At 36.3% G+C, this 26255-nt stretch overlaps 1 protein-coding gene across 1 annotated transcript in view; it reads right to left on the bottom strand.

Moving 5' to 3' along the window:
* LOC150078621 (kelch domain-containing protein 4) overlaps positions 1-26255 on the bottom strand; it is a 78996-nt gene that overhangs the window by 23749 nt on the left and 28992 nt on the right. The window contains exons 3-6 of the mRNA XM_090384022.1: positions 24074-24152; positions 11171-11269; positions 1503-1732; positions 214-437 (exon numbers count right to left, since the gene is read on the bottom strand). Coding sequence (XP_090240148.1) covers positions 214-437; positions 1503-1732; positions 11171-11269; positions 24074-24152 — 632 coding nt within the window. The remainder of the gene's footprint in view (positions 1-213; positions 438-1502; positions 1733-11170; positions 11270-24073; positions 24153-26255) is intronic.

Below are 26255 nucleotides of genomic sequence, written 5' to 3'. Positions count from 1 at the left end.
TTTAAACATGTTTGACAACCTAAGTAAAGTGAATGCACTTTTTTTTCTTGGGGCATTTTTAATTTAACTTAACTTTCACTTAAATTCCATGTCTTCGAACTACATGGATTAAGAGGTGAGTACTGTAAAAAACATAAGCTCTTGCTAAAATTAAATGAGTTGCAAATCATTAAAAAAATTTTTTTTCACAGAAAACAAGGTAGAAAAACCCACCTTCAGACTGCAAAATAAACATGTCCGAGTGTACTACACCATGGTCTATTTCCTTTTTTACTTTATCCCTTGAATATCCACCATATAACAGAATCCTACCATTTATGAGTGGTGACATTTGGCAAGCTGAACGAGGAGATGGACCAACACCACCTGGGTCCAGCTTATTCCACCGGTAATTCTCCAGGTCAAATAGGTAGATATCATTGAAATATTTGTAATCCCTGAAAGAAAAATATTATAATTTATCTTGAAAGTTATAATGTAGGCGGGATTAACTTACAAATGAGATCACATTCAAATAATTAGTTTCCTGTTTATACTCTTAGGAACCACATAAAGCCAGAGGAGCTCATAAGACAGATAATACAAGAACATTGTCATTCATAGTCATGGACTTAAAAACCATGGTCACTCAAATGTGTGTGTACTACTAATTTTTGCAACATTGCACTTTATGGAACAAAGAATTCATTAAGAGTATTTAGGACCGATGAAGACCAGAAATGCCAAAACAATTTTAACTGTCATTGTAACAAAGAATCTAATGTTTCAGATGTTATTCTGCGTCCCTTATCAAAAATTGCATATTCTGCAATTTTTGATAAAGGATGATATTATTCAATGTACGATAATTTTTTACTATTTACAATGATTTTTTTACTTGACCAACCTATATAATAATTTGCTTATGTCCCTCTGTCCAGAATGCTCTTTGAATTTGAATAACTCAGAAAGACTAAACAAGCATTTGACTGATTCCTTTTGTAATAGGTTTTATTTTTCAGCAAAATTGAGGGGAAAAAAAATTTCCAAACAATTTTCCAACCGATTTTCAAATCCCGAGAATTGATTTAGCTGTCAGTGAAACTGACTTGCCATTTATTTTGAAGAGAAGGTAATTTTTTTGCTTTTGTCATCAAATCTGGGGTCGCACTTTCAACAAATCTGGCATTTTTGGTTGGCATTTTTGCTTACTTTACATAGCAGATTCTGGGTAATAATTTTTGTGCAATAATTTTTTTGTCCTGATAATTTTTGTGCAAAAACTGTAATTTTTGTTTATCCAAGTCCATCCCACTGACAACTTACCTAGCAGCAAAGGGAGCTGAGGGAAAGGTTTTTGTAATTACTTTAATATTAATCTTTACTTCTTCTCCAAAACAGTTTTGGTGAAATATTCCCTGCGGGTATTCTAGTTTATTTATATTATGTCAAGCCACTTTAGAATAAATAAATTTATACAAATTTGCTAAATATGAATATTAATTTAGAAACAGTGCACCAACCTACTGGTTTCTTGAAATCCACCAAAGACCATCAATTGCTTCTGGCATATAACCATTCGATGTCCACTTCTGGGAGATGGCCCACCTGCAGCCTTAACCTCTTCCCATTTATGTTCAGCCAAGTGAAATACCCAAAAATCTTTATAATGGTAAAACTGAGATCTGGTAGGGCTTGCAAACTCTCCTCCAAAAATCCACAACTCTCCTCCTCTTTGAGAAACTGTCACTGCCTATTCAAGTACATAAAATAAAAATACAGTAGACACAGGAAGTACACTAAGACCATTCCACTTGTGGGGTTATGCTTCAGAAGATCACTGAAGATATTATTTTAGCATTATTTATATTATTTATACATATTGACTAGCCACTGATTTTGTCAAATGTGTGCTGAATAAAAGGCCACCTGGTTGTAGAGTTTAAATATTTGTGAGAGCATTTTTTATATTAATATTATTATGAGAATTCTGTGAGATTCCAACTTTTTCATGAAAGAGCAGTGTAGCCTGGTTGCCAAGATAACACACGGTGTTCTGCGTTGTGCAGATTTTGCTAGTAGGGATAAAAAGGTTATTAATAATGAGCAATAAACAGGTAGTGATAAAGAGATTATTGTTCTATTATGTAAAGTGCTAGTTAAGGCACATCTTGAATACTGTACAATTTCGAAGAGTTTATTTCGAGGATTGGTACTGATTTGTATAAAAAAAGGAAAGCAAACAGCAATACGGTTAGTTACTGGTATAAAAGAGTATTTCTATAGAGAATTTCAGTTTTGCGGGTTGCAAAATCTCAAGACCAGACATGCATGAGATTTGAGTAAGGCATTTAGGGCTTTGAAGAGAATATCATTTTACTTTAGTAAGTAGCACAGATAAGAGCATATGTACTTAAATAAAGAAAGGATAGTTGTAAGTTTTGAAGAAAACTGTATTTAAGCAAAAGGGCTATTAACTACTGGAAACAACTTGAAAAATAATCTTGTAGAACTAAAGCATTGTATAAATCTAAGGAAGGTTCGGAACAGACATCTGGATGAAATCAGGTGACAGTGTTTTTAAGACAGATGCTAAATAAGCCTAGCTTCCTTGCATATCATCTCAGTCTTTGTTAATGCTAATAATATATTATTTAATCACTATTATATTATATACATTATAACAATATGGATTTACACTGAGTGGATAGAAATCATGGGATACCTACCTAGTAACAGGTAGGCCCATTTTTGACCCAGATAAGGGAAGTCACATGGCAAGTCCACTAGTTCATGAAAGTGTTCCACACAGGCATTTCCATCCATGCTTGCTGCACCGCTGTCCATAATTCTGTCGCATCCAAAGCTTGAACAGACCTTTTCACAGCATCCCAAAGATGCTCCACAGGGTTCACGTGCGGTGAACAGGAAGGCCATTCCAGGGTGGTAAAATCTGTAGAATGCTCTCGAACCATGTTCTAGTCACTAAAGCTCAGTGGGAAGGTGCACTGTCCTGCTGGAAGAATCCATTGCCCTGTGGGTGCACGATGACCATGAAGGAATGCAGATGACCTGCAAGGATGGACACGTAACCTGGACCATTCAGAGATGCGTCTAGATGTACCAGTGGTCCCAACGTGTGCCAATTCAACATGCCCCGGACCATTACCGACCATCCACCTGCCCGAACAGTTCCTTGTTGACATGATGGGTGCATAGCTTTGTGCAGTATCCGCCAGATACACACCCTCCCATCCGCTTGAAATAACTGGAAAGGGACTCATTGGACCAGGAGACCCATCTCCAATCATCCAAGGTCCAGTGCCAATGTTCTTTCGCTCAGTTGAGGCATAGAGTCCTGTGTCGTGGTGTTAACAATGGGACTCTGGTGGGTCCCATAACCTACTGCGGCTAATGATCGCCTGATGGTCTTGGTGGAGACGTTTCTGGCACTTCCCTTGTTGAAGTCAGTGGTGAATTGTGCCACTGTTGCTCTCCGGTTGGCTGAAACAATGTGAGACAGATGGCCACATTCATCCATCACTTTTCTCCGCCCACAGCGCTGTTCACAATGAGATATTATTCTGGAAATGGCGTATTCCCGATACCTTCTTGATACTGTCGAACAGGGATAGTACAATTTCTGTACTACTCCGTGATAGAGTGACCCATGCGTCGGGCACCCACTATCACCCCTCTTTCAAAATTGGTTAACTCATGACGTTTATTCATACTGACATCAAGTTATCATCTACATGAATGCAGTGTACCTATATACCTGCCAAGCAGTGAGTTTGTCCACTAGCGAGAGGAGTGACAGCGTCATGTTGCCCAGGAACCAGGATCCCATGAATTCGGTCCTTTCAGTGTATATATACAAGATTACTACTTATATTTTTGATTATTCTTTTAATATGTTTATACCACTTGCCTAGCTATCAATAAGTATGGTTTTAAATTTCATTCCCCCCCCCCTTATCATATGCATCCAGTTATTAGGAAGGCAACCTTATGTAAGATGTGTTGTTTATAATTAATACAATAAATTAGCAGATTATTTATCATATTTTAGTGTAAAATAAAACAAAAATGTAATTTACAATACACAGAAAAGTAAGCATTTAACTATAATAAGCTGAGCTTAAGCTCAGCCATGAGTGACAGAGGCTGTGATCAAAAAATGTTTTCTGCCAATAATAAAATTCATGACTAAAATCCACAAGTGACAGTGTCCAACTGCATATCATTTTATCTAAATTACTTAGAACAAAAGGGGAAAAAAAAAAAAAACAGAAGTAAATAATGGCTTTATTTTTGAAGACATTTCAAAGGTTTCAATTTCACAACAAAATTATTTACCTCCATACAATGATATGACACCTCTCTATAATGAAGTTTTGGCTCAATGTTTTGTTTGATGTTTTATGAGCGCAATATTTTAATATTAGTAATGAAAACTGATACAAACATACAGCGTTGGCAAAAAAAAAAACCTATCCATCCCCTCTAAAATTTGTCTAATCCTTCATTAAATTTATTCAAATTACTCACTTCTACAATACCAGCTTAAAGTGTGTTTCAACAAGCTGTTAGTCTCTAGGTGAAATCAAATTTTCACACACAACTATCCTGCAACCATCATTTTTTAAATTTAAATTTATGCTCCCTTGTGACATCTGAGAAAAATAAGAATGCCACCATCGTTTAGCTTACTCAATACATTTAAAGCCACCTTCAATCAGGTATCATCACAGGTGCCTAGTTTCTAGACGATGCAATTTACAGAACTGAAGACGTTTCTGGTAAGAGCAGCCTTTGTACCCCTAACCAATCTTGTTGCTCTTCTCTGCACCAATTCCAACACATCTATCCTAAATTGAGACTTCAACCTGTATGCAGTACTCAAGGTACAGCTTATCCTTGTTCAATGGGATAATCACCTTCTTTCCAGCTGGCAAAATTCCTTTATTCAAAAAGAACCCCATGAGGATGTCCTAGTAGCCTGTCTGCAGTGCTCAGAGAACTCTAATACTACCCCTAGGTCTTTTTGTTTTCCACCACCTTAAGTGTGGAAAACCAACTGAAGCAGAATAAACCCAGAATAACATACCCAGTTAATATGTTATTCTGTCCATATGCAGTACCTTGCATTTATCAATGTTAAACCTCAATTGCCATCTGTGCTGATTTGCCTAATTTCTCTAAGTATTGTTACAGTGATATATCTGATTCCCATTAGCCACCCTGCAAAACTTTGTATCAGCAAACTTAGATATTCAACCTAATAAGACTTCACCAATAACAATAATAAATCTAAAAATAATAAGAGGCTCAGCACTGAACACTGAGGGACTCCACTAATAACAACAGTCAAGAAGAGCAGTGTTCATTAATAACCAATATTTTGTCTTTTTTCACTAAACCATCCCTTTATCCATAGCAGTAACTTACACTTAATGCCACATTGCTCCAATTCTTTCAGCAGTCTTTTATATGCAACAGTATCAAAAGCTTTCCTGAAATCTAAGTATATGATATCAAAATTTTTTTTTTTGCATCCAGTTTCTCTGTTGTTACATTATAGTATCCAATCAGATTGGTCAGACAACACTATCTCTGTGAAGACGATCCTGCATTACTTCTTAAACGTTGAACCCCATTATTTTCCTCACTTTAACTTTTGATCCCCCCCCGTGAATTTGGAAGACATTTACACAATTCCAAACTGTAGGGTTGCTCTCATAATGATGGCTAAATGTTTGTTTCCCTCTTTTGCTGCTTCTTTTAATACTTAATTAAGCCTGGGAGAAGTTTTGGGTGCACCACTCCAGATATGAGAACAATATTCCATGGCAGGATGGATTTGAGATCTGCATAGGTGAGAAGTTGTTTAGAAGAAAAGCAATGCTGAGGGCAAAAGAAAACCCACTTTTTTTTAGATGCAGAGGAAACAGTATTCATGATATGCTTATCCCAAGTGAGATTAGAAGTCAGGGTAATCCCAAATAGAGATATGTGATCTTGTCTAGAGATCTGAGTGTCATCGAAGGTAAGCATAGGAATATTAGATTCCTTTTTGCAAGGTGCAAGTAAGCCAGGAGTGAAATTGAAATTTAGAATGACTGAAATTAACGAAGCTATCTTTGGCTCATTGGACAATTACCAGAGATCAGCAATTAAGGAATTAGTGATGGACATTTGAGAAGATGAAGTTGTTTGTGCAGGAAAGTTTTCTCACAGTGGAAGGTGGAATGCAATGTGCTATCATCTGCAAAACTATGGATAGGATTTTCAGTGGAAGGTCATTGATATACATGGGGAAAATAGTGGGAGAAAGAAATGAATCTTGGGAAACATTACTAGAAAATGTTAGAAGACCGAGCCATCACCTGCGGTGAGCAGTCAGAGAGAAAAATGGATACCCAATGCACCAAACACTTGATAATCAATAAGCTAGAAGCTTACAGTTAGTTCTCAAATTCTGTAAGTCCGAGTTACACAATTTCGGACGTAAATTTTTTTGGTAAAATCGTAAAGATACTTTCTGTATAATTTTTAAGAGTGAAGTCGAATGAAGGAACAATAAGTATAAGTTTTTATTTCTGTTCCCATACAAACTATGTTGGATAATAATTTGCAGTGTAATTAGAATCTAGGTAAATAACTAGAGTTAACATTTCATTTTCTGCTTTAAAAATTCTGAAGAAATATTCAACAACATGTGTTTGAGACAGGTGAACTACGTCGAAGCACTTCAGAGAAATCCCCACAGCATTCAAACCACATGGTCTGTGTCCCATCAGCTATTTCTTAGGATTTTGATTGATTTGGTAGTTGTTGGCGCATCGGCTTCTGTGGCCATATTGCACCTCCCAAGGTTTTTGCAGTACTTTGATCCAAGCCCGAGGCGGGAATCGAACCCGCGACCTCTGGGTTGCCGGGCAGGTACTTTACCCACTCGGCTAGCCCGGTCGGCTATATTTCTTAGGAGAATTACACTCTAGCCCTTTGTCTCTACATCCTTTCCTTCCTTTCTTTCCTGATTGTAGATTCAGTTCAGTTTTGTTTGAGAGCGAAGAGGGAGCTTTTGTTTGCATTTTGTATGTAATATTTGTTAAACACCGGGTTACTGTGGTGAAGTTGAAATTCACGTTGTCCAACAATTTTCACAACTTCACATCAAACTATCATCGTGTAATGTGTGCTTCATTCACATGTTGTAAGGTGTAACAGCATCTCTTGTAACTTAACCTAGTGAAGTTCTTTAAAGAAAGTTTCATTTTGACCGCTATCATGGTGCCGTCTAAGAGAATAAATGAAAGTGGTACTACTTCACTGCTGTCCCTAGATAGTTTTTAATTTATGGTATTTAACTATTTTTCTTAATTCTTCTGAGGATATTATGTGATTTTTGTAATTTTGTAACTATAAAAACATTTTGTAGTTTTTGTATATTAGAGATATAGTAACAATATTTTATTAGTCATTCCCAAGTTACGTAAAACTCGACTTATGTAAGAAGTCCTGGAAGGTATCTCTTACGTATGTCGGAGACAGACTGTATTTGGAAGACCTTTATGCCAAACATGATCAAAAGCCTTCGAAAAGTCAAGAGCAACTGTTCAAGTTTCACCAAACTTCTCCATTGAAAATTTGTCCACAGATGGGCCAGTACATCACCAGTGGTGCATAATAGCCTTAGTCATCAAAAAAATATAGCATTAGTCACAAATAAAACCCAAAACAAGCAATCATTGATTGGATGTCTCCTTAACTTTGGAAAAAGTAGAGGTAAATGCAATGGGATAATAACTGGATGGGAGGGATCTGTCACCCTTTTCTAGGAACTGGCTGGATATGAGCAAATTTCCAAGCAGAAGGAAAAACACCAGCAGAATAAGAAGGTATAAAAAGGCAATGCAGAAAAGGAGAAAACTTGGGAGTACAGGTTTTGAGAATAATTGGAGAAATACCATCAGGACCTGTAGCTTTCTGGCATCAAAACTGTTCAAAATTCTTTTGATCTTTTTGACAGAAGACCACAGGAAGCATTTGGTGGAGTGGCCTGGGAATAGTGGGTGGTGGTTTACAAAGATCATAAATACAAAAGTTAGAAGAAAAGGCAAATGCTAGCAGGTCAGCTTTATTTTTAGCTGAGGTGGCAATAGAATGATCAGGTTTTAACAAAGGTGGAAGTACAGATGGACAAAAGTTGCGGCCAAAAACTTTGGTAAGATACCAGAATGCACAACTAACGTTTATACAAGAAGCAAGTTTGCTACTCTTAGCCTGCTCAAAGTTTGGTTAGGATTGATTAATAACTGCATTACAATTTTTGTGAGCTTTGGTGTAGGTAGAAAATGAACTTGGAGATTTCCATGCAAGCCAATTGTGATATGCAACATTTTTGTCTTGAACAGCATTACATTTATTGGCCACAACATATATCAGTTCCATCTGCCTTTGAGACTCCCAGGTTGCAAGTTCTAGCTTTTCATACCTGAAATAATATCTGTGACAAGCCTCAAGGACCATATATATGGTGATTATTTTGGGTTTTTAACATCTTCAACAGAAGAATAACATTAACATATAGGATTTTTATGACAAAAAGACTGGATGCTCATTAGCACCAATTAATATATATACAAACATTTATGTAATATAACAATGTTTATTTATTTGTACATGCTCATGTTTCATCCAGATCATGCCTATCAAGGGATCTCTTTACCAGTCTCTCCCCTCAACTAACTGTTCTTTCTGAAGGATGATTCAGAAATTCTACATTAATAAAGCAAAAACATTCAAATTAGTAAAGAATTGAAATAGTTTCAGAAAATAATGGTAGCCCAGTATAGAGGTTGTATTATAGGTGTAATGCAAGTTACATTTTCAACTGGTGTTTTTTGATGCACATACATATACACACTGCTCAGTTTAGCTGCAATACATTTATTAACTGCTCAACACAACTGAGGCTTGTTGTCTAATGGTAGAGCCAAATAGCTCCAAAATTGGTAACAACAGTGTAACTGAGTTTTTAATGAATAACGGATTCATCTTTTTTGGAGATGTTATTCAATTAAGAACAGTATTAGGAACTTTAGATTAGCTTGTGGTTAAAATAGTTTTTTCTAAAGTGAATGGTAATTAAGCCCAAGCTGTGTCACTGGAGGGACAATAGTGTCCCCAGACAGTATAGAGAGAAAAACAATGCAAAGTAGCATTTTTTTCCTTAAAACTAAAGCAAAATTGTCCAAAGCAGGCAAAGCATACTGTTTACATTTCTTCAAGATGCCGTCAAATAATGAACCGCAACTGGTGTGGATGCAACAAATACAACTATACAGAGAAGGCTTGAATTATCATTATTTAAATAAAAAATTAAATAATTTTTAAAAAAATCTTGAAAACTCAAGAAGAAGCTTATGTCCACTAAACTAATGGATCCCAAAAAGATCTGCCAGTTTAATGTGGACCCTGACAAGAAATTAAATACAAGAAATAGCTGCTATTTCTGCTATAAATTATTCGCATTTTGACATGGATAGTGAGGATAAACTTGTAATGTGGCTGATGTACATTATTCTACTTTTGCAGAGTCTGACAGCTGATGTTCTCTTCCCACATTTCTCTTCTATATTTTTCTGTCTTAGTCACCATTCATGATCTACATTGGTCTGCTGAGAGCACGTGTCTTATGTTTTCTGATTCTCTGCAATATAACGAGGCAATACTACTTTTCTTTAAAGTTGCAAAATGACCACATCACTCTAAAAGCTTTTTTTGTGTATTTTTTTTTTTTTTTTTTAATTTTAATTTTAGTATCTTATCACTTATATTGTTTATCTGTATATTCTTATCACATTTATTTCTATCTGTGTTTTAGCTTTTATTCTATAAAAATTTTCCGTTTATTGTACTTTATACTGGAAATAAATATTGCTACAACCAATGGAACGTTAAAATAAAACTTTATTCAAAATATATGTTTCCGTATATTTTCTTCTTTCATTAAATTTTTATTTCTTAATTCTCACTGTATATGTTTAATAAAATTTTATTTTGATGTTTTTTCGATTGTAGCAATATGTATTTCTGTATGCTTATTCCTGACACTCAAGGCCTTTTTGCTAATACTGTACTTTATTTTAATAGAATACAGTATTAGAAAAATACTGTATTTTTCTAATACTGAACATGAAAAAATTCATGTTAACTTATTAAGCAAAATATTTTTAATATTTGTTTACAGATGTTTGTAATATTTACTTCTATGCTTTTACTGAACAATACTGATAATGGCAAAAAGTGATAGGAAAAAAAAAAATCCTGGATTCTTAATTATTTAGAATGATAACAGATTCACAAAAATTACACACGAACACCAACCGTTGCTGAAATAATTACTTTTAATTTACTTTAATATTGTAAAATATATACATAGAACTAATGAAATAACAAAACTTTTCTTTAAATTAATGTAGAATAAAAATATACAATCTATTTACAATAAATATAGAATATATATAAGATATATAAGAAAATAAAAGCAATAAAATAATGAAAATAAAACCACTAAAATACCGATAAAACAATGAGCTAAAACCGCTAAAATCCCGAAGCTTTCAGAGGCATCCGCCTCCTTTCTCAACAGTAAGATTTTTATGGTACAACACATCCTTAAATAACAGCAGGCTCACGGCTCTCAGCATGTGATTCCACAGGAGCATGGGCAGTATTCTCGTCATGCGCACTGGAACCGGAAATGGCTCGGGAGCGTGCCAGGCAGAATTGATCATCCCGTCTGAGAATCACCGCCTCAAAGACGGGATGAATACGAATTCCCCTGTCTCTGTTAATGGTATTGTTCTGAGAAGAACAAATCCGTAAGCTCTCAAGCCACTTGCGGTCCCAAAACCTATGTGCATGGTCGACAATGACAGCTTCGTCCGGGGAGATCTGATGATGCTTCTCTCAAAAATGTTCCGCTACGGCGGACTTCCCATAATCCGCAGATTTTATAGTATTCGTGCATTCCCCCCAGACGATCTTTGAACCGCCGCCTCGTTTGTGAATATGAATTTTCCCAACCCCAGAGGTCTATTTGAAGAATGATAACAGAAATCAATTTGAATTACCAATTCTTTAAAACAGATAACATTCCTAAATATTAAATAATATGTACCTGGTGTGCACAACGAGGAGGTGGACAATTAGGACAGTGAATTAAACGCCACTGGTTCTTCTTGATGTTATAAATGTACAGGTCATTGTACATAAAGGTCTATATATAATAAAATAACAAAAAAAAAAAAAAAAGAAAGAAATAGTTAACTATAATTGGAATAAAAACTATAGGTCTACAATTTGCATTTCTTACAAAATAACATATATAACAAATTTCTACTGAACACATGAATTTTTATTAAAAAGAAATATTTCTTATTTTTTTATATATCTGAGTTCTCAGCCATTAACCACAGCTTTGTTAAAGTGTTAAATCATAACTAAATAGATTAAATTTTAAACTTAAAATTTAGGTAGACAATGTATTTATAAGTATAATATGATGCAGTTACAAGATGAAAGAAGCAAACAAAGTACAATGAATTACAGAAGGGAAAATTTGACTACCACAATACAAATCATCTGATATGATGGCAAATGATTCCTTTAAAAGTCAAATTAAACATCCTCAGATGCTTCTGTTTTAATTGCATGAGTGAAAGAAATAAGCCTTAAATTAAACCCAAATCTGAGAATTCACAATGAATGAGTAAATCACACATATTTTATCAGTATCCTGCTATCATTAGTGTAATCCAAAACACATACATGCACGCACACACACACACGCATGCACGCAACAAATTAAAACTTTATTAATAACATATACTCATCAAAACTCCTTTTAAATGAGCCCTAGTCTTTGTGGGTTATTTCTATCATGAGAAGGCAATTATCCACATCACAGTAATACAATGATGAAAATGAGGTTCATTTTTAGCATTATTTAAAGTAATCTTTGCTAATTCCTTGTTCACATGAACTTATTTTGTTCCTTTTTCTACACACGAGAAAAAAGAACTAAAATAACATATAACTGCCACTATACATTTATATAAACTCTAGAAGTAAGGGTCCGATTATCAGATTGGTCCACTTGATATCAATGGTTTGAGTGTAGATGATCATTCTCAGATAGCTGCCGAACTGAATGAGTATTTTGCATCTATATTCACACATGAAGAGTTATTAAGGGAAGTGAATTGCAGAAGTTTATCAAACTGTAACAGGGTGCTTAATGATTTTGTAATAATTGAGAGCAAAGTGGAGGAGAAATTGTTGAAGTTAAACATAAGAAAGGCACCCAGGGTGGATGGGATCTATCCAGTTATATTAAAGGAGAAGGCAAAAGTAGTAAGCAAACCCTTGGCCATAATTACGGAGAGCATCAGTGGACTCAGGCTGGAAATGTGCAAATGTATCGCCAATTCAAAAAGAGCGATCTAAGGGTGACGCGAGTAATTACATACCAGTTAGTTTAATTTCTGTTCCGGGGAAAATAATGGAGTCACTGGTTAAAGATGCACTGCAGGATCTTCTAGATAAGACTGCAGTAATAATTCACACACAGCATGGGTTTGTTAGGGCAAAGTCATGTCTGACAAATTTCATTGAATACTATGATGTGGTTACAAAGGAACTGGATGCAAAAAATAATTTTGATATCATATACTTGGATTTCAGGAAAGCTTTTGACACTGTTGCACGTGGAAGACTACTGTACAAATTGGAGCAGTATGGTATTAAGGGCAAGTTGCATTAGCATTAGTAGAGGCATATGATGCAAGAAAGAAAGTTTATATAGCATCAGCTAAAAAAAAAAACAAAAAAAACCCCTTCCCATTTTATCCAAATGTTTGTCTAGTTCTGACTCAAACTTATTTAAGTTGCTGACCTCCACTACAACAGATGGAAGTTTGTTCCACTATCAACCATCTGCTGGCTAAATGTGAATTTCTGCACATCTATTGCAACAATGGGTAAAAGGGTGGTTGAATGGAAGAAGACAGAGAGTGGTAATCAATGGGCGCTGCCCTTTGTGGACTAATGTTATTAGTGGAGTCCCCCAGGGTTCGGTGTTGGGCCCACTGTTGTTTTGTATATTTATCAATGATATTGATGAAGGTATATCAGGCTTAATGTTGAAGTTTGCAGATGATACAAAGGTTGGCAGGGTTGTTAATGACAGTAATGGCAGTGTACTACTGCAACAGGATCTAGAAAATTTGGGCAGATGGGCTGAGAAGTGGTAACTGAAGTTTAATATTGACAAATGCAAAGTACTGCATATGGATAGAAGTAACCTCAGATTAATGTGCCAACTGTGTGGTACTACACTTAGGGTGGTAGAAAAGTAAAAAGACCTGGGAGGATTAATTGTGCAGTTAGATACGAAGTTTTCTGAGCACTGCAGACAAGCTGCCAGAGCAGGTAATGGGGTATTGTCAATGATATACAGGAATTTTGCTAGTAGGGGAAAGGAGGTGATTATCCCTTTGTATAAGGCAATGATCAGGCCATGCCTTGAGTACTGCGTACAGGTCTGGAAGCCTCATTTTAGGAAGGATGTAGAGTTGCTTGAGCTAGTACAGAGAAGGGCAACAAGACTGGTGAGGGGAATGAAGGGGTTGTCCTTCCAAGAAAGGCTTAAGTTCTGCAAATTGCAGCATCTGGAGACTAGGCTCAATCTTTCCTCCTGCTCAGATTGCGAACCTGAGGGGGCATAAATTCAAATTGAGGAAAGACAGTTATAGAATAGATGTGAGGAAATTTGCCTTTAGCCAGCGGGTTGTTGATTGTTGGAACAAACTTCCATCTGTCGTTGTGGAAGTTGATAGCTTAAATAAATTCAAGAAGGAACTGGACAAACGTTTAGAGGGAATGGAGGTGTGAAATGTTTTTTTTTTGTTTTTTTTTTGGATGATGCTACATAAGCTTGCTTTCTTGCATCATATGCTTCTATTTATGCTAATGCTAAAAGTCAGTGTGTACTGAAATGCATACAGGCAGTTACTTATTGTATTTTTGTTGTTTGTCTCTTCTATGGAGTATCATTGAAGATGAACGAGGAGTCGGCAAAAGTTTTGCAGTGTAGTTCATTTTCTCTTGACAAAAAAAAAAAAAAATCAGTGATGAACAAAAAATTTGCAGTGCACCTCGCTTTGAAGGATGTCAGTGTTAGAAGAGATATTTGATGTGGCTGCAAGCAAGCTGTTTCAGAGGTGGGAATTTGTCAGCCAATTTAGTTTTTTGCTAATTTCATATTTGTAAGTGCTAGCAAAGAGAAAATTCTTTTCCCAACAAATTCCATTAACCATGGAAAAACTTTTGGACAGCGGTTCACAGACTTCCAGTAATACTTCTCTCTTCAGGTGATGATAGCTTTGCGGTTCAAGGAAATCTAATATACATATATTTGGGAGCAAAGTCAGCACTGGTTATCAAATGGCATGAAGTTATTTACAGTTCTTTCTTCTCAATCAATCTTAATTTTAATTAAGATTTGGGACCATAATAATTATTGACCAAATAAGTTATTCTTAAAAACAGCAGCTGTATAAGTTACAAAATCTGATTGGAGATTTTGTAACTTATATTTACTTTAAAAGCAATGAGTAAAGTAAACATAAGGGGGTGGGGAATTTTTTCTCTTTATCAGGTGGTAAAAACTAGGGTACATCCCAGATATAAGAACTAAGAACTTTTTTCTGAGTGAGAGAGAGAGAGACCGACATAGTTTTCACCACTTTAGCTTCCATTAAGAAAAAGGGTGGCAGAGTGGTAAAATGCAAATATCTTATACAGAAGTTGGCATATGGCTCTAATTGCCCACTTTATCAAATGCCAAATAAAATCTTAGTGAAGGGGATTAGAAGTATTGACTGAATATAACTTTGGGAAGAAAAGTCAAGTTTTAGGCCAAACAGGAGAGACCAGGTTCAAATATTTTCAATTTAGACAAAGTATAGCAAATTGAAGATAACATAACAAGAACATGTATTCAGGATTTGCAAAAAAGGATTCAATAATGTACCCAGAAATATACTCTTTCAAATGGAATAAAAAGTTTATATAAAAATGGAAATTTTCAGTGAGGATTGAAGGAAACAGAAAAATGATTTAAATTGGAATGAGGCAGTGGTGCCATATAGCAACTTCTTTTTATAATTTCATGGGCCATTATGTCAAGATTACAGACAGAGACGATCATTAGTAAATTATGTAATTTAAAGGTCTAGTTATGTTAGGTGCCATGTAGCTTAATTGAATTATTAGAGAAATGGAAACTACAGCTGCTATAACTGGCTACTATCTATTATTTATGATTAAAATATAAATGGAGAGGTGAGAACAACAAATATTAAAATATGGATGCATTAAAGTTATGCTATTTTTATTTAATTAAAATAATAATTAAAAATTATGGGGAAAACCTTAGCCAAAGTATGGATTTATTCACTCTTCTGTACTGGATGCCTTTTTTGTGTTTTTGCACTTTTTTTTAGAGTCTCCTATGTAGACCTGTTTGCAGTTGCAGACTAATTCATATATAAGACCTCTTGAGTTGTCAAGAAAAATAAATGGAACTAATATGGAACAAATGGCGTAAAACAATGGTGCAATAGTGCATGTAGTGTAAGACCACATCGCAAATGAGGAAATAAAAAAAAATTCGGAAAATAAATATCTGATCAAAGATAAGGGAAGCAAACTTAAAGCATATGGGAATATAGAATAGATGACAGAAGGGAGATCAGCTAAGCTATCTGAAGCAAAATGGAAAGGCAATAGCATAAGAACATTCAAAGAAAGGGGCTTACACTGGCCAAAGATATAACAGGAAACAGGATAGCAATGAATGGAAAGCTGATAGTCCAGAAGGGCTGATTTGTACTGCTCCAACTGGAGCAGTCAACATATGAATTTGCATTTTGTTTGTTATATTTATTCATATAAATTATAGATGATGGTGATCGTGGCATATGTTATTTTTTAATAGTTGTTCGTTACTTTCTATTTGTATTTAGATTGTATAGGGATATCCATTTTGCTGGATAGTGGTTAATGACTCAAATGTGATCCTGGAATTCAGAAGTGCCGAGTTCCCTTAATTCAATTTTTTTTTTTTTGCGGATGTGGTACTCTTCTTTTGGTGTGTGCATGTAGTGTAAGGAGTATGTCTCTTTTGTTGGAAGTTGTGCATTTGCACTTTAAAATGAGTGTCATTTTAGTTTTGTTTGTTATTTATTTTAATTCATTAGGGTATCTTAGTATTCAGGTAGCAGAATGCACTTGCCAAGTACTACCGTAATAGTTGCATGATATGGTTAGTGCTTTTTTCCTACAAAAGTTAAAAACATTTTTAACATTTACATGGTGTATATTATTTTATTTGTATTGGTCAGAATTATAAAGAATATAATATAAATCATTTACTTGACCTCAGAAAGGTGTTCTGTAGTCCACTGTTGAACTTTCCTTTAAATATTTATAAAAGTATAAATACAGGCAGTTCCTGCTTTACGAATTCCTGGGTTTATGTTTTTTTTTTTTTTTTTTTTCCAAGTATCAACTATCAAAAATATCGAAAATGTGAACATTTGAACATTAACTGCAAAAAATGAATGTTAAACATTCATAAATGCTGCATTTCAAACCATGTGTAGCTATACAATACAGTGTACCCCGCTTTACGATATTAATCCATTCCAGAGACACCATCATATTGTGAAAATATCGTAATGTGAACCCAACAACACATTATTTGGTAATTCGTCCCATGACCTCGGAAGTTGAAATTTTTGCTATATAACTCTCTAAGACGTCATTTTTATAGTGTAAATTGTATTAGTTACCAATTCAAATCATTAAAATGCACTACACTTTCATTGTTATTATATGTTCTGTTATAAGAACCAATTTTGAACAGCTTTGTGATATTTTCCTAAAACACATTTCTGATTTCTGGAGGTCATGACCATAAAACAATAAAAACAATTTGCACTTTCTGGGTTATTGGGCTTTACTGCAAGAAATTATAAACGGGTAGTAAACCCATGTTATTGTATTTGCAAAAATACCAATAGCTGGAATTGTGTGGTTTTTTACATTATTATGATGAAATGTGTTACCCCTTTACTGAAATCTTCAATCATATAAAAAACATAAATAAATTTTCAGAATCTTCTCTTCATCCACCTTTTTTTTAAAGCTTCGTAAACTTGTTACTCCATTCAAATCGTGTTAGTTGCAATTTGTGTGTTCCGTTAAAAAATGCTTATGCATGCTATTGAAATTTATAAAGAAAAGAGAAGATTATCTTGGAAACAAATGCCTCTTGAAGCATTTCTGAAGAAGACAACTCCTTGTGCAACAAACCAATGAGTGCCGAGCCAATAATGATGAGTGATCAACAAGTGTGCATTTAGTCGATGATGATGATGATGATGAAGAATAAATATTCTTTAACATTTGTAAGTCATAAATAATTTTCTTTATTATTATAATTTGCTTGATTTTACAGGCTACGTTTTTATTTCTTTGGATAAATCAATCATTGTATAAACATAAATTAATTAGCAAACTAATTTCATTGTTGAGAATGTAACCGCAATTTTTAACATTATGTTCAAGGGAAATAAATTCCCGCTTTACAAGCATGCGCTAGGAATGAATTAACTCGTAAAGTCAGGAACTACCTGTATAAATAAAAATTAAAGTTATTTTAAATGATATATTTTTAATTATCTTAAAAATCAAATATCACTTTCTTACTATGGTTCCATGATATGATGATATGATTAAACATAAAAGACTCTTTTGAAAGGAACATATTGTGAAAGACAAACGGGGAACATGCTTTGTAAAAAGGATAGGTGGAACAGGATCAGGGGCAAAGGTTGATGACGCTGTAGAGCGGATATCATCTTTTAAGGGCACAAAAGGTGACATAGTTGTACACGTTGGCACTAATGATATTAAGAGTAAAAGACCGGAAGAATTACTTAACAAGTACAGGTCACTGTTGAAAAAAAGCCGTGAATTAGGGTTGAATTTGAAAGTGTCTGCAATTCTGCTAAGACATGATTGGAGGGAGTATATGATGAGAGCCTTGTTGATCAATTCGGCCCTGGAAAGATTGTGCAAGGCTTAAGGGGTAGAATTTTTTTCAGCGTAGTCTGTACTTGTTAACAGGAGAGACTGCTTCTACAAGGATGGGATACACTTAAATAGAAAAGGTGCAAGAATATTTGCTGATGCTATCGAGGCAGTGTTAGGTGGGTCGGAAAACTGCTAGCTTGGGGGGATAATGGGACTAATAGATTAACAGTAGCCACTGGCAGAGGTGAAAGTGATTCTTCCACTGCTTCTATTGGAATGAGCAGCAGCCTGGAAAACAAGATGCAGGATATTTCAGAGACTGCTGGGAGTCATTGCGGTACAAGTAAACACATGGGTTGTGTTAGGGTAGCTAAGAATAGGAACAGGTGAATGTATACTTGCGTTTACACCAATGCTAGGAGTTTGGTAAATAAATTTGATGAATTTGAGGTATTGCTCAAAGCATCAAAGGCGGATATTGTTGGGATATCAGAGACGTGGTGTCACACAGATATAAGGAATGCAGAACGGGAATTTGGGGAGTACAATGTGTACAGAAGGGATAGTCAGGATAGGAAGGGAGGAGAGCGTTATGCTATTAGTTAAGAAACACATAAAATCCAAGGAAGTGAAGCCGGTCGACATCGCTGGACAGTGCAGTGTCGAGTCAGTTTGGTGTGACATAAGCATTGGGAGATCAAAATTGAGAGTAGGAGTGTGCTATAGGCCTAATGACTTTGATGAGTATAATAAGAAACTGTACAGGGAAATATAGTGGGCCAGTAAATCAGAGAGTCTTATAATGGATGATTTTAATTTCCCAGATATTGATTAGAATTTGTGGGTTGGTCACTCACACACAAGCAAGGCTTTTGTGGATTCATTAGCATTAGCATTAGTAGAGGCATATGATGCAAGAAAGCAAGCTTATTCAGCATCAGCCAAAAAAAAAAAAAAAAAAACACACTCCACTCCCATTTCACCTCTCCGTTCGCTCGAAATACCTGTCCAGTTGAGCCTTAAATTTGTTTAGGCTATCAACTTCAACAACAAGTGATGGAAGTCGGTTCCACCAACCAACCACCTGCTGGCCAAAGGCAAATTTCCGCACATCTATCCGACATCCGTCCTTCCTCAGTTTGAATTTATGCCCTCTGAGCTGATTATTCTGAGCAAGATGAAGAATTCCATTGGCATTGAGCATGCTCAAACCATTCAAAGCCTTATACACCTCTATCAGATCACCTTGCCGGTGCCTAGTCTCCAGACTCTGTAATTTGCAAAACTTAAGCCTTTCTTGGTAAGAGCAACCCTTTGTTCCATTCACTAATCTTGTTGCCCTTCTCTGTACCCGTTCCAGCAGCTCTACATGCTTCTTGAAATGAGGCCTCCAGACCTGTATACAGTACTCAAGATGTGGCCTAACCATTGCCTTATACAAGGGAATAATCACCTCCTTATCCCTGCTATAAAAATTCCTGTATATCATTGACAAGACACCATGAGCTACTCTTGCAGCTCGTCTGCACTGCTCAGAGAACTTCATATCTGCCTGCACAATTACCCCCAGGTCCTTTTCATTCTCAACCACTGTCCGTGTAGTACCGCAGAGTTGATACGTTGCTCTGGGGTTACTGTTTCCCATATGTAGTACTTTACATTTGTCAATGTTAAACTTCATTTGCCACCTCTCAGCCCATCTGTTCAACCTTTCCAGATCCTGTTGCAGCAGCACAGCGTCAGTGGTGTCCTTAACAACCCTGCCAACCTTTGTATCATCTGCAAACTTGGACATTAAACTTGATATACCATCATCAATATCATTCATAAACACTGAAAACAATAATGGACCCAATACTGAACCCTGAGGAACTCCACTAATAACATTAGTCCACGCTGAGCAGTGTCCATTGATTACCACTCTCTGTCTTCTGCCACTCAACCATCCCCTTATCCATAGCAGCAATTTGCCTCCAATGCCACACTGCTCCAATTTGTGCAGCAGTCTTCCATGTGCAACAGTATCAAAAGCCTTTCTAAGATCCAAATATATAATATCAAAGTTATTCCCTGCATCCAGTTCTTTTGTGACTACATCATAGTATCCAATCAAATTGGTCAGGCAAGACCTGCCCTTAACAAAACCATGCTGCGTCTGAGCTATAACTGAATTCTTGTCTAGATGATCCTGCAGTACTTCTTTAACCAGTGCCTCCATTAATTTACCCGAAACAGAAGTTAAACTAACAGGTCTATAATTACTTGTGTCAGCCTTTGATCCTCCTTTGTGAATTGGGGTTACATTTGCACATCTCCAGTCTATGGGTACCTTCCCTGAGTCCAAAGAAGCTCTCATAATTATGGCTAGGGGTTTGCTTACTTCTTTTGCTGCCTCCTTTAATATAACTGGATAGATCCCATCCACCCCAGGTGCCTTTTTTATGTTTATCCTCAACAATCTCTCCTCCGCTTTCCTCTCAGTTATTACAAAATCATCCAGCTCACTGCCAATGTTTACTTTACCTACATCATTCTCCTTCCTCAATAACTCCTCATGTGTGAATGTAGATGCAAAATACTCGTTTAGATTGTTAGCCACATGAGCAGGATCCTCAACTGCTGAACCATCAATATCCAGTGGACCAATCTGATTCATCCCTTTCCTTCTTGAGTTTAAATAGGTAAAGAACTCTTTTCTGTTTTTCTTTGCATCCTTTGCCAAGGATTTTTCGTAGTCTGCCTTTGCCTGCCTAATCTCCTTTGTGACTTGGTTACAGACCAATTTACATCTATCATAGGCTTCAATGTCACCCATTAATTTGTATGTATCCCATGCATTTTTCTGCTCTGCCACATGTCTCATTAGTTCATCTGACAACCATTTAGGCCTAAACCTTGAACAACATTTCTTTGTTGGTATGTAAAGCCTGGTAGCCTCCAAGATTAGTTCCTTGAATGCTTCCCATTTTGAGTTTGCTGTTGGTAACATCATCAGTTGGTCGCACTGTATAGAATTTAAATACTGTCTCAGACCATCATAGTCGCCTTTACGAAAACAAAAACCGTTCCCTTTACCTCTGATGGTGGTTACCTCCTTGAGTAAATCCCACTTCAACACACTGTGATCACTGCCACCTAGTGGTTCATTTATCTGCAGATTCTTAATGCATGAAGAATCACTACTGATAATCAGATCAAGAGTATTACTCCCTCTTGTTGCCTCACGAACATGCTAATGTAGAAAACAATCATCCAATAAATCCACAAAAGCCTTGCTAGTGTGCGAGTGACCAACCCACAAATTCCAGTCAATATCTGGGAAATTAAAATCCCCCATTATAAGACTCTCTGATTTACTGGCCCACTCTATTTCCCTGTACAATATCTTATTATACTCATCACAGTCATTAGGCCTATAGCACACTCCTACTCTCAATTTTGATTTCCCTATGCTTATGTCACACCAAACTGACTCGACACTGCCCTGTCCATCGATGTCGACTGGCTTCACTTCCTTGGACTTTATGTGTTCCTTAACTAATAGCATAACCCCTCCTCCCCTCCTGTCCTGTCTATCCTTTCTATACACATTGTATTCCCCAAATTTCAGTTCCGCATTCCTTATATCTGTGTGACGCCACGTCTCTGATATCCCAACAATATCTGCCTTTGATGTTTTGAGCAATACCTCAAATTCATCAAATTTATTTACCAAACTCCTAGCATTGGTGTACAAGCAGGTAAACATGCACCTGTTTCTATTCTTGGCTACCCTAACACAACCCATGTGTTTACTTGTACCGCAATGACTCCCAGCAGTCTCTGAAATATCCTGCATCTTGTTTTTCAGGCTTCTGCTCATTTCAATAGAAGCAGTGCAAGAATCACTTACACCTCTGCCAGTGGCTACTGTTAATCTATTAGTCCTTGTATTCCCCCCCAACTAGCAGTTTTTCGACCCACCTAACTCTGCCTCGACAGCATTAGCAAAAATTCTTGCACCCTTTCTATTTAAGTGTATCCCATCCCTGTAGAAGCAATCTCTCCTGTTAACAAGTAAAGTCCAGGCTGAAAAAAATTCTACCACTTGAGCCTTGCACAATCCCTCCAGGGCCGAATTGATCGACAAGGCTCTCATCTTATGCTCCCTCCTATCGTGTCTGGGCAGAATTGCAGACACTTTCAAATTCAACCCTAATTCACGGCTTTTTTTCAACAGTGACCTGTACTTGCTAAGTAATTCTGCCGGTCTCCTACTCTTAATATCATTAGCGCCAACGTGTACAACTATATCACCTTTTGTGCCCTTAAAAGATGATATCCGCTCTACAACGTCATCAACCTTTGCCCCTGGCAGACATTACTGGATGATTGTTTTCTAAATTAGCATGTTCGGAAGGCAACTAGAGGGAGTAATACTCTTGATCTGATTATCAGCAGTGCAGGATCATCTAGACAAGGCTTCAGTTATAGCTCGGACACAGCATGGTTTTGTTAAGGGAAAGTCTTGCCTGACCAATTTGATTGGATACTATGATGCAGTCACAAAAGAACTGGATGCAGGGAATAACTTTGATATTATATATTTGGATCTTAGAAAGGCTTTTGATACTGTTGCACCATGGAAGACTGCTGCACAAATTGGAGCAGTGTGACATTGGAGGCAAATTGCTGCTATGGATAAAGGGATGGTTGAGTGGGAGAAGACAGAGAGTGGTAATCAATGGACACTGCTCTTCGTGGACTAATGTTATTAGTGGAGTCCCTCAGGGTTCAGTGTTGGGTCCATTATTGTTTTATGTATTTATAAATGATACTGATGATGGTAAGTCAAGCTTAATGTCCAAGTTTGCAGACAATACAAAGGTTGGCAGGGTTGTTAAGGACACTTACTGACGCTATGCTGCTGCTGCAACAGGATCTGGAAAGGTTAAGCAGATGGGCTGAGAGGTGGCAAATGAAGTTTAACATTGACAAATGTAAAGTACTACATATGGGAAACAGCAACCCCAGAGCAACATATCAACTCTGTGGTACTACACTGACAGCGGTAGAGAATGAAAAGGACCTGGGGGTAATTGTGCAGGCAGATATGAAGTTCTCTGAGCAGTGCAGATGGGTTGCAAGAGTAGCTCATGGTGTCTTGTCAATGATATATAGGAATTTTTCTAGCAGGGATAAGGAGGTGATTATTCCCTTGTATAAGGCAATTGTCAGGCCACACCTTGAGTACTGTATACAGGTCTGGAGGCCTCATTTCAAGAAGGATGTAGAGCTGCTGGAACGAGTACAGAGAAGGGCAACAAGATTAGTGAATAGAACAAAGGATTGCTCTTACGAAGAAAAGCTTAAGTTTTGCAAATTACAGTATCTGGAGACTAGGCACCAGCGAGGTGATCTGATAGAGGTGTATAAAGCTTTGAATGGTTTGAGCATGCTCAATGCTGATGGGATTCTTCCGCTTGCTCAGAATAATCGCCTGAGAGGGCATAAATTCAAATTGAGGAAAGAGAGATGTAGGATAGATGTGCGGAAATTTGCCTTTAGCCAGCGGGTAGTTGGTTGGTGGAACAGACTTCCATCCCTTGTTGTGGAAGTTGATAGCCTAAATAAATTTAAGGTTCAGCTGGACAGGTATTTCGAATGAATGGAGGGGTGAAATGGAAGTTTTTTTCTTTTTTTTTTTTTTTTTTTGGCTGATGCTGCATAAGCTTGCTTTCTTGCATCATATGCCTCTACTAATGCTAATGATAAGACATTTATCATGGTTTTAAAAAAAAGGGGAAAAAATTGACAAATATAAAAAAATACTAATATCCGAAAATTTTCATTGAATGTAACAAATACTGATATGAAAATTACTTAAGAAGGAAATTAAATTTTTCCTTAACAGTAACTAAAACTATCAACAAGACTTTACCTTACTGCCATTGAAATATTCCCCACCAAACAATATTAACTCATCTCGTTCGGGATGGGCACTCAGAGTAAAGCTGCTTCTGTACAATAATAGAAGTAAATAAATGTCATACATTTGAAACAAGTTAACCATACACATTAAAACAGAAGAAAATACAAATTTTGAATCTACGCATTGGAATTAAAGTGCTTTAGTTGTAGGTGAAGAAAAGAAAGGTAAGTTACCTGACATAAAGTAATTTTATATGCCATTTAGGAAAAAAGTTAGTCAGCTAACATTTAGGATGTATACGTTGCTATTCAAACGAAGAATAAGATTAATAAATGGAAACCTATTTATTTTTTATATTTTTCACTTATATGCATTCAGGAATTAAATTAATTTACATAAAAAATTCTTCAAAAATATTTTTAGTTCATAAACTTATATCAGTGAGTTTAAGCACAATGGGATGAGTTTATTTTAAAAATAAGTTCTCTGGAAACTAAGGGAACATAAATTGTAAAGATAAAGGTATATACAACTCATAATATCAGTGTTAAGATGCTATAAAATTTTTTAAAAAGAAAATGAAAAATCAGCCAACTTTAGTATTAGTACTAGTATTAGTAATGGCCGCATGGTGCAAGAAAGCCTATGGCTTATGCTGCACCAGCCAAAAAAAAAAAAAAAAAAAATCCGAACAAAACAATGATAAAAACAAAAACAAAAAAAAATAATAATAATTAATAAAAAAAAAAGGAAATTAACTATCATCCTATGCACTTCCCTTACCCGAAAGTACTATCCAGATGACCTTTGAATTTCCCCAAACTGTCGGCCTCTACCACCCATCAAGGCAACTTATTCCAGTAATTTATAACTCGCTGGCTAAAATAAAACTTCCTGCAGTCCAATCTAAACATTTCCCCCCGTAACTTGAATTTATGTCCCCTAGTTCTAGCATCATTTATAATCTTGAAAATTTCATCCTCATTCATTTTACTGATGCCCCTCAGATCCTTAAACACCTCAATCAAATCTCCTCTAAGGTGTCTAGTTTCCAAACTCTGCAACCCACATATTCGAAGTCTTTCTTCATAAGGACACCCTTTTGCCGATCTTACCAGGCGAGTTACCCGTCTTTGCACCCTTTCAAGAAGCTCGATGTCTTTCTTTAGGTGCGGTCTCCATACTTGAACACAGTATTCCAAGTGTGGTCTAACATAAGCCTTATATAATGGGATTATCACGTCCCTATCTCTACTTGCAAAAGTTCAATAGATCATCGAGATAGGACACCATGGGCTTTCCTTGCAACCTGTTTACAATGCTCAGAGATTTTCATGTCTGACCATTCTTTATCCTCCCTCTCTGCTCTGTTTGCTAGTGATTTCTCATAAACTGCCTTTGCCTGTCGAACCTTTTCTGTGGCTCTATTACACATCACCTTGTAGCTGTTATAGGCTTCAGTACTTTTTATTGCTCTGTAACCTTTCCATGCCACCTTTTTCTGCTCAAGTAATGTGGCAACTTCACTATTCATCCAACTTGGAACCCTCCTTGTGGAGTATTTTTTTAATGGTATATACGCATTCAAGGCATCAGTGATTAATGTTTTAAAAGCGTACCACAGTTCAATTGTATTCATTCTCTGCACGATATCTACCCAGTTAATAGAGGCCATGTAGTACCTTAAGGCATTGTAATTTCCTTTTCTGAAATTAAAACCCATTCCTTTGCCTTTTACTTCTGCTACCTCTCTCGTCATCGTAGAATTCCGTGATCACTTCCTGCTACTGGTTCCTCTACTGTCAGCCCTGTTATGTCATCTGATTCATGTGTGATGATGAGGTCTAGGATATTCTTTTCTCTAGTACTTTCCCTGACATGTTGATACAAATAACAGTCATCTAGTTGATTTAAAAATTTTGTTCCCCATGTCGAGTTTCCTTCCCATTTACTCCAATCAATTACAGGCAAATTGAAATCACCCATAATAAGGCATTGACGCTTACTTGCCCATTCCATTTGCATGTAGAGGCTTTTGTCATAATCTTCACAATCACCTGGTCTGTAGATTACTCCTACTCGCATTATACCTTTGTTTCCAACTATCTCACACCATACAGACTCTATATTGGCATGTGAAATGTCTGAATCCGGGAACGCTATCGTCGCACTCAGGCTGCTTCTGATAAGA

Source organism: Mastigoproctus giganteus, chromosome 10 (genome assembly GCF_048544385.1).
Source record: "Mastigoproctus giganteus isolate SK-2022 chromosome 10, ASM4854438v1, whole genome shotgun sequence".
In the NCBI taxonomy this organism is placed as follows: Eukaryota; Metazoa; Arthropoda; class Arachnida; order Uropygi; family Thelyphonidae; genus Mastigoproctus; species Mastigoproctus giganteus.
This window is presented reverse-complemented; position numbering and strand designations above follow the sequence as displayed.